Source organism: Callospermophilus lateralis, chromosome 12, assembly GCF_048772815.1.
Source record: "Callospermophilus lateralis isolate mCalLat2 chromosome 12, mCalLat2.hap1, whole genome shotgun sequence".
Classification (NCBI taxonomy): domain Eukaryota; kingdom Metazoa; phylum Chordata; class Mammalia; order Rodentia; family Sciuridae; genus Callospermophilus; species Callospermophilus lateralis.
Window position 1 is genome coordinate 87,986,193 of NC_135316.1, and position 9,894 is coordinate 87,996,086.

Consider the following 9,894-nt stretch of genomic DNA (forward strand, 5'->3'; position numbering starts at 1 on the left):
TCCACTTCACATCCAACTGCAAAGAACAGCGGTGTTTCCTTTCCAAGAAGCTCTGCTTGATCCATAGGACTCAATCCTTCCATTCTGCAGAAGCCACAAGCACTCCAAAGAACCTGGGTCACAAGAGCTCTGAAGGATTGGTTTGTTAGTGGGCCTTAGTGGACTTGTGCTCCCACTGCTAGCAAGATATGGCCCATGCTGCCTCTTATGTGTTGGTGCTACAGACCCAATCATAATAATGAAGCAATATCACTACTATAAAAAGCATGATCTATCTATCTATCTATCTATCTATCTATCTATCTATCTATCTATCTATAAGAAGAACAGCCCTCATTTTGCAACATGGCAGGCAGTCTATATAAATATACCCTGCTCTTCAGCTCTTCCTCTGTGCTTTCACCCAACAGCTACCAAATCATGTTGGACTGCTGGCACAAAGACCCAAAAGAAAGGCCACGATTTGCAGAACTTGTGGAAAAACTGGGTGATTTGCTTCAAGCCAATGTACAACAGGTAAAGCTAAATTTATCTAGACTCTCATAGGCCAAATGCCTTTGAATGTGGTCAAGGGGGTGTGTTTGTTGGTTGTTTTAAGAGCTCTTAATAGAAAAGATGAGATCAGCCATTAAAAGTATGTCTGCACACAGAATTACCCTCTCAGAACACAAGCAAGAGTGGGCAAATGACATAGATGAATTTGACATAATGTTTTACAGATATTGGTTGAAATAGAAATCTGTGCATTAGAGTTCTGTCATTGCTATTTTAGGATGGTAAAGACTATATCCCACTCAATGCCATACTGACAGGAAACAGTGGCTTTACCTACTCAACTCCTACCTTCTCTGAGGATTTTTTCAAGGACAGTATTTCAACCCGGAAGTTTAATTCAGGAAGCTCTGATGATGTCAGGTAAGATTTTTTTCCCCCCAAACTTTCTATTACAGAAATTTCAAGCATTAAAAAAAAAAAAAAAAAAAAGCCAGATGCCATTGGGCATGCCTGTAATCCCAGCAGCTTGAGAGGCTAGACAGGAGGATTGCAAGTTCATCTCAAAATAAAATATAAAAAGATCCGGGATATATCTCAGTGGTAAAGTGCCCCTTGGTTAAATCTCTAGTACCAAAAAAAAAAAAAAAAAGATAAAAGAAACAAACAAACAAAAAGAGAGAAAAGAATTAAGTAATTATCAACCCATATGTCCACCTCCTAAATCCAACCATTGTTAACAATTTGCCACATTTTGTATATATAGTTCAAATGTGGGCAGGGGTGGGCTATGTGTTTTTCTTTGTTCTGAACCATTTTAAAGTGGGCTTATCACACTATAATACTTTACCCCTAAATCCTTTGTATATATCTCCTAAGGACATTCTCCTGTATAACCACACCAAAATTATCATACCAAAGAAATTACTTAATATCTCATCTAATGTTCAAATTTCCATAATTTTCTTCAAATGTCTTTTATAGATTTTTTTAAAAAAGAATCCAGAATAACACATAACATTTTCTTAGGTTTCTTTAATCTTACTCTAGAACCATCCCCTTTGTTTTTCGCCCATTACATTAACTTTTTAAATTAAAACTGAGATGAAACTAAACAAATAAAACTGGCCTTTTTTTTCTTATTTAACAAATTAACATACCTTGCATTACTCCAAGCTAGTAATTACTCCACAGAGGAGATTAAAGAAGGGAGGGACAAAGAACAAATATTTATTGAGGGCCTCTGCTGGCCAGGGATTTGCTCGTTAGTACTCATAATTACATATGTATTAAACATATTCAGTCCTCATATTATAGTTACACAGACATGTGCTGTCATCTTGCACCGTGCAGGCTCTTTGGATACATTATATTCAAAACAATCCTGTGAAGTACATATAGCTTGTTATACAAATGAGGACATTAAGGCTCCAAAGAGGAGAACTTGTCAAAATTTATGGCTAAAAAAATGGAAGAAAAGAGGATCTAACCCAGGAGTTCTGACCCTTCCTGTACCCTATGCAATCAAGACCTCTTTTTGGACCATTAGAAGGTCTTGTGGGCATTCTGTCTACTTTATCTGCAGTAGACACAGTCCTCAGATTTTGACCTCAATTCTGCCACCATGGAAGGAATGGTGAAGAATTGCAATAGTCAGAAAACATTGATAGCTATCTGTGACAGGCTTTGAAGAAATCCAGTGGGCAGCCCAGACCCATGATGGATTTCAGGTCAGCAACACCAAGAGACCAAAGCAAATGAGTCATCCAGTTTTTAAAGAAGAGAAAACTAGCTTGGAGTAAATACCTTAGCAAAGCCTGATTGGGTTAGAGATGAGGGTGGGAATACAGTGTCAAAGTAATTTGGACCCTTCATGTTTGTTGCTTAGCCTTATGCCTCAAAAGGAGCTGGCCTAGGATATTAATGGTGATAGATTATCAGCCTGAGAAATTCAATCAATAAGTGAACTTGCCTATGAGTAACTGTCTAGTGGATATCCCTGATGGTCTTTCCTAATAGGTTGTCAACAAAAAACAGTAGGTCGCAATCAAGAAATTATGCAAATCCTATTTATTTCTCCCATTAAGTATTCACAGTACAGAATATATAAGACTGGCCCTAATACTCAATTATGTGATTAAATCAGCTTTGCAACCTTGAAATGTCATTATTTATCACCCCACATTTTGTAGGGAGTAGGATCTATACGTGATCAAGTTACATCACTTCCCTGGGCATCATTACTCTCCTGTACCATTAAGTGTTTGGGCCAAATGATGTTTTAGGTCTCTTCTAGGACTAATGTTTTCTGATTCCACAAAGGAACACAGTGGGTCCTTTTGGAGTTTTGCCGAAAACCATGACATGTGAATTGACACCTATGGTAGGAAGTGTTATTGCTGTGAGGATTCGCAGTGGGCACAACAGAAAACTTGAGCTTTAAGTTAGGCAATTGTGCTGGGAGTGGTGGCACATGCCTGTAATCCCAGCAACTTAGGAGGCTGAGCCAGGAGGATCACAAGTTTGAGACCAGTCTGGGCATCTGAATAAGCCCCTCTTACAATAAAAAATAAAAAGAATTGGATTTGTAGCTCAGTGGTAGAGCACCCCTGGGTTCAATCACCATTATAGAAAATGGAATTTGGTTTATCTTAGCCACAATACAGTGCCCCTAAACTCCTAACTAATCAAAGGTAAGTGCATTTTTCTGTTTTAATTATTCTTTTTGTTTTTTCATTAGATACGTAAATGCTTTCAAATTCTTGAGTCTGGAAAGAATCAAAACCTTTGAAGAACTTTCACCAAATACCACCTCCATGTTTGATGTAAGTCATGAAGTTTAGCTACACAGTGCATCCTAACAGAACCCTTTCCTGGCTCCACACAAACACCAACTCTAGGAATCTAGTAGCTCTTGGTGAAGGTCAGCAATCAGCAGTGATTAAAATGACAGTATCAGCTGGGCATGGTGGTGCATGCCTATAATCCCAGTGACTCTGGAGGCTGAGGCAGGAGGAAAGGAAGTTCCAGGCCAGCCTCAGCAAATTAATGAGACCCTGTCTTAAAGTAAAATTTTAGAAAAAGTACAGGGAGTGTACTGAATTCCATTCTCAGTACAAAAAACAAAACAAAGAAACAAAAAACATGACAGTGTTTGGGAGACTGACAACCAGCCTTAGCTATGCAAAACTAATTTGAAAGTGAATTACATGGTTTGAAGATGAGCCATAATTCACTCCAGGGCCTAAGTCCTTTTTTGTAGAAATTTAGTCCCTTAAAAATTTCATGTGTTTCTAAGAATCTTGGCTCCTTTTTTAAAAAATATTTATTTTTTTAGGTATAGTTGGACAAAATGCCTTTATTTTATTTACCCACCTTTATGTGGTGCTGAGGATCGAACCCAGGGCCCCACACATGCTCTACCACTGAGCGCTCTACCCCAGCCCCAGCCCCAGAATCTTGGCTCTTAATGATATATTCTTTCTTTGAAAGTAGTGGAGGAACTCCTAGTTGTCAGTGACTAGAACTTGTGATGCAGCAGCTTTGAGTCCAGAAGAAGTCCACCTAGGCTTTTGGTCCTTTTCCTCCCAGGTTCTGCAGGCTGAACAGCCATGTTCCTACTCAGACACACTGGGAGAAGAAAACCAAGACAGCCTTGCAAACAAGAACCTCTCCCAGCTCTTCTTTCCAAAGCCCTAGATGTGAGGTTGAGAGAACAAGGAGAGGAGAGGAAGGTTGGGCAGGATGGCACTTCTCTCAGGGCAGATCCTAGTACTCTGAATGTGATCTCCAAACAAGCTCAGTGCCAGAGTCTAGAAGCAGGCCAGAAATGGCTCTCAGGACCCATCCACACCCACTGAGTTAGATACCACCTTGTCACTGATCCCAGGAGATTCCTGTACACATTAAAGTTAGAGAAATGCTGATGATAATTGTATTCCACAAAGACCTGGAAGAACAACACTTGAAAGTTTTTCAAATGTCATCACATAGTCAACGTGGCTATGAGACGAGCACAGTCACATTAAAAAACACAAAAACCTGCTGGATGTAGTGGTACATGCCTGTAATCCCAGCAGCTCTGGAGGCTGAGTCAGAAGGATCACCAGTTCAAAGCCAGCCTCAGAAAAAGTGAGGTACTAAGCAACTCAGTGAGACCATCTCTCTAAATAAAATACAAAATATGGCTAGGGATGTGGCTCAGTGGTCGAGTGCCCCTGAGTTCAATCTCTAGTACCACCCCTCACACACACTCACACACACAAAAAAAACATGTTGAACACACCAGACTGAGGGTAAGATGATTTAAAAATATAAACATTTAAATTTTAACTAGCAAAACACAAAGGTAACGTAGATGAAAATTTTGTTTTGTTGCTTGGTACATAGGGTGCAAGTCCAGAAAAACAATACAGAGCAAAACATGGGAGATTTCTCAACTTTAACACTAACCCTAATATAGCAGTGATAGCTATACTGTGACAGTTTGCTTGTTTGCTTAGGTGTTTACTGATAAAGATGTGAACACAACTCAGTAAGAGCCCCAGGGGAGTTAGGAACATGATACGAAGTCTGTTTTCTAGAATATGCCATATTAATAGTCATGAAGAGTCTACATAAAACTCAATGCTAAAGACAACTCCATGAAATCTAATCACTGGGAACTATGAACAAGGAAAGTCTGAAAATTTTGTAGAATCTTCAAGAAATCAAACTATATCTTTATAATTTCCCAGACTTTTTACATATTGTAACCACCAAATGAAAGCATATGCATAGCCAACCATCATCTGCCAAAATTAGTTTTAATATATCTATGTAATTCACATAAAAGTTTCCTGTGGCAAGTGCTAACCTGTTACCTGCAGTTTTCCTTTTGTTTAAGTCTATTTACTTTACCTTCAGGAGGAAGGGCTTCAAAGCCACTGTGAATTGACATTGCTTATAAATGAGTTTGTAGTTGCTGATATGTAGATTTGTGTCAATAGGTAGGGATTGTGGAGACCAAGAGCAGCACCTGGAGTGACCTCAGAGGTACATCCCAGTATCATCCCCCAGACTTAGTGTGGACTGCTCTGGGCCAGGCAAGTGTTTAACCTTCTTCATTTGTTCCCCATTAGGACTACCAGTTGGACAGTAGCACTCTGCTGACCTCCCCTTTGCTGAAACGCTTCACCTGGACTGACAGCAAACCCAAGGCCTCACTAAAGATTGAGTAAGGAAGCCGAGCACCTTTTATGTCATCAACTGATGTGGGGAGGGTAAAGGAAGATACAAGGGAAGATGGTTTAATGAGGGATATTTGAGGACTAGACTACTTGCCTTCCTGAACAGAAAGCTGTTTTTCCCCAAAGGGCAAGAAAGGGGGCCATAAAATTGGGCAAATGCATACCAGACTCTAGGAAGGAAAGCTAGTGTTTAAGAGGGGAAAATTTTCACAAAATTCCTGCAAAACACATGAAACACAGAGCCTTAGAGGGAAGGTTCCTGAGCCCAGCTGTGAGGGTATAGGTGGAAACATGCTTATGGGAGTAGGAAACAATGACCCCCCATTGTTCCCTGGAATAGCAGGATTTGTACCAGAGAGGTCCCACTACTGCCAGGCCTAAGACATGCCACTCTGAGAACTCAGCCCTTCCAAATAAGGACTTTCTACTTCTTGTTGATCTTGTTACTCTTTTCTCACTTGAGATTTCTCCACAGATCCCTGGCTTGTTTAGTCAGTTTCCCCCTCCATACTGTGGCCATTACTGTCAGAATTGCTTGGGATTGTGCTTTCTACTCGACTGGTCATAGGTGTCTTTTCAGCAACTCTATGCTAGTCTCTACCTCTGATTGTCCAAGCAGACATTCTCTCCTTTCCTGGCCCAAATGCCTGCCCCTTTCACCTAAAGGCAGAACCCACTCCTCTTAAGTCAGGGATCAAGCAGACTTTTTCTCAAAGGCCAGATAGTGAGCTGGTCAGTTCTGCAGCCACAGACAATACATAAACAAGTAGGCGTGACCGTGAATACATGAGAAGATGCTCAACATCATTAGTCATCAAGGAAATGCAAATAAAAACCACCATGAGATATCACTTGACACCTTTGAAGATAGCTGCAATCAAAAAGTCTGTTGCAAAACATGTGAAGAAATTAGAACACTTATACATTACTGGGATAATGTTCTTACAGGTTAGTAGTTGCTCAGAAGGTTAAACAGTTATCCAAATGAGGCAGTAATTTCACTTTTAATTATATACCCAAGAGAAATGAAAACTTATGCCCACACAAAAAACTTATATACAAATCTTCCCAACATAATAATTCATAATAGCTAAAAGTAGAAACAACCCAAATGCCCATCAATTTATGGATAAATAAAATGAGGTATATCTATACAATAGAATAGTACTTGTCAATAAAAAGTATAAGGTACTAATACATACTATAGTATGGATGAACCTTGAAAATATTATGCTAAATAGAAGAACCTATTCATAAAATATTATGTCTTATATAGTTCCTTTTACATTAATGCCCAGAGTAGGCAAATCTAGAGACAAAAAGTAGACCTGTGGTTGCCAAGCCTGGTGGTATGGAAGGAGAGGAGAGACTACTAATGGATCTCGGTTTTGGAGAGTGTCCAAATGTTCCAGAATTGTGTTGGTGGTTGCACAATTTGTGTATATACTTGTTAGCTTCACATTACTATAACAAAATACCTGACTGAGATAACTAACTTAGAAAAGGATTATTTTGGCTCCTGGTTTTGCATATTCCAGCCTAAGATCAGGCAGACCCATTGCTTTGAGCCTCAGATGGGAGTGTCAGATGTGATGGCTGGAAGCTTGTGGTGGTGCAAACTGCTTGCCTCATGGCCAAGAACAAAGAGAGAAAGAGAAGGGGCCAGAGTTCCACAGTCCCTTTTGAGGTCATGTCCCCTGTGACTTAAGGACCTCCCACTAAGCCCTACCTCCTGAAGGTTTCACCATCTCCAAGTAGCACTACCCTGGGGACCAGCCATTTAGCACATGGACCTTTGGGGGCCATTAAAAATCCAAACTACAAGACTGAAAACCATTGATTTGCACACATAACATAGGTAAATTGTGCAGTATGTAAATTATATGTAATCAAGCTCTGGTTTAGAAGGAAACAAAACAAAACAGATGGCCTGCCCGTGAGCTATAGTGTGTTGAACTGTTATCTAAATCCAAGCAAAGATGACGACAAATCCCCCTATAGGATACTTAGCTTAATTCACCAAGTCAGTTGGAAAGACAAGGACATTTCCATACAAATGTCTGCATACTTGTTCCTTTTAAGGTAAAAGCACAACAAAAGTGCCAGAGCTGAGACAGCAGATTAGAGGACACAATGAGGAAAGGATGGATATAAGGAGAAAGTCAAATACTGTTCTTTTTTTCTTCTTCTTATTTTGGAACACATCAGTAAGTGGGTGACTACTTTTTTCTTGACTTTTGTTGAAGAAAACAAAACCATAATTTGTGTTCTGTTCTCTGAGAACACAGATGTGCTCCTCCAGACCAGCCATTCACAAGGTTCTCTTCTTGGTCCTGCTCCTGTTAAATGACAACAAAAAATTAAAATATGAAGATAAGAGAAGCTTCTCTTCCTCCTGTATCCATCTTAGGCTGGATGTAACCTACAGAACGACCCTGGAGCCTTGCTAGTAAAACACAGCCTCGTGATTTAAAAAGCTTTCCCTCTAGAACACAAGCACAATAGAAAGACAGATGTGACAGATGTACCACTTTTGTGTGTAACGCTCTTTGTTTCTTAAAATGATTTTAAAAATTACCACAAATGTGGTTGCTTAAAAATAAAGGAATTTACTTTTTCTTAGTTTTGGAGGCCACAGGTACGAAGGTATCGGCAGCCAAATTCCCTCCACAGGCTGTGGAGGAGAATCCATTCCTTGCCTCTTCCAGCTTCTGGTGGTTTGGGGCATTCCTTGGCTTGTGGCTGAACCTCTCAGCTCCATCTTCACATGGACTTCTCCTCCCTGTGTGGTCATGATCTCCTTCTGTCTCCATGTGACTGTATTTGGGCCTCACTTGGATAAGTGTCACTCTACAGACCTGAGCTTAATCATATTTTTTGCCATATGAACTGATATTCAGTTTCCCTGGATTTGATGTGGCTATTTGCAAGTCAGGTTAAAGGACATTTTTTTCCCATTGATCATATAAACTATTTGACTTCAGAATACCCAAGTCTTGGAGTTATTTTCTACCTGGAATTATGGATTTACACTAACTAATCATATATTACACCCTTAGCCACTGGCATTTCTCCTTCTGCCCAGTGACACCAAGCTGGCATGAGGGAACTAGTGTGCAGTTTTAGAACAAAGAAAATCTGATGAAACTTAGATGGCCTCCCTAATTAATTCTAGGACAGATGTGGACAAATGTCCCACTAAGAGAGTGGCTTCTAGTGTCTTATTTTGAGAAACCTGTTCTGTACATTTGTTTTCCTTTTCTCTTTTTAGCTTGAGAGTAACCAGTAAAAGTAAGGAATCAGGGCTTTCCGATGTCACCAAGCCTGGCTTCTTCCTGTCCAGCTGCGGACATATCAGATCTGCGCATGACAACTCAGAGCTGGGAAAGGAGGATTTGTGCTGCTCTCCACCCCCAGACTACAACTCCGTGGTGTTATACTCCACCCCGCCTGCTTAATGCATGACACAACCTTCTTTCTAGAAGCACAAGTGTACCTGCATTCTCAGAAAACTAGCTTTTGCCAGTATTATGCATATATGAGTTTACACCTTTACCTTTCCACAGGAGCCAGCTGCTTTTTGTGACTTTTAATAGTGCTTTTTTTTTTTTTTTTTTTTTTTTTAACTAACAAGAATGTAACCCCAGATAGAGAATAGTGACAAGAACACTACTACTCAATCCTCATGTTACTCCTCTTAGAGAAACCCTTTCTAAGCCCAATGACTTACCTGCTCCAGTCCCTGAAGCCTTAGGACACACAAAACAAGAGGACTCCAGGAGATCACTGGACTCTACTAGGTCAGTCCTTTACTGGAGGGATCATGCGCTGACCTAACCAGTGTCTCAGAAGACCTCTAGCAGGCCTAAGACATGTAAGAAAGAGAGGAAGATTGGGAAAAAGAGGGGAGATGAGAGAGAAAACAAGACTAGGCATAAGACAGATTTTGAGATGCATCATATCGGGAGGGAGTAGGAGAGGGCATCTGCAATGCCGCTTCCGTGGCTTCCCAGCCCTGACCAGTGGACTTTCAAGACACTAGCCAGGAGCACACAGGACAGAGAGGAAGGGACATTTCCTGGATTCTGTGAGACAAGGACAATTTTTTTGATTAAAGCAAATCTTAAGACTTTACCTATAGGACTGGTTCTAAGGCCATTCATATGAGTGGGAT

At 40.3% G+C, this 9,894-nt stretch overlaps 1 protein-coding gene across 1 annotated transcript in view; it reads left to right on the forward strand.

Annotated features, from left to right (window-relative positions):
• Nucleotides 1-9,346, forward strand: part of Flt1 (fms related receptor tyrosine kinase 1) — a 173,323-nt gene extending 163,977 nt beyond the window's left edge. The window contains exons 26-30 of the mRNA XM_076872583.1: nucleotides 411-516; nucleotides 773-915; nucleotides 3,233-3,317; nucleotides 5,613-5,707; nucleotides 8,992-9,346. Of these exons, the coding sequence (XP_076728698.1) occupies nucleotides 411-516; nucleotides 773-915; nucleotides 3,233-3,317; nucleotides 5,613-5,707; nucleotides 8,992-9,178 (616 nt within the window). The 3' untranslated portion in view covers nucleotides 9,179-9,346. The remainder of the gene's footprint in view (nucleotides 1-410; nucleotides 517-772; nucleotides 916-3,232; nucleotides 3,318-5,612; nucleotides 5,708-8,991) is intronic.
• The last annotated feature ends 548 nt before the right edge of the window (nucleotides 9,347-9,894 follow it).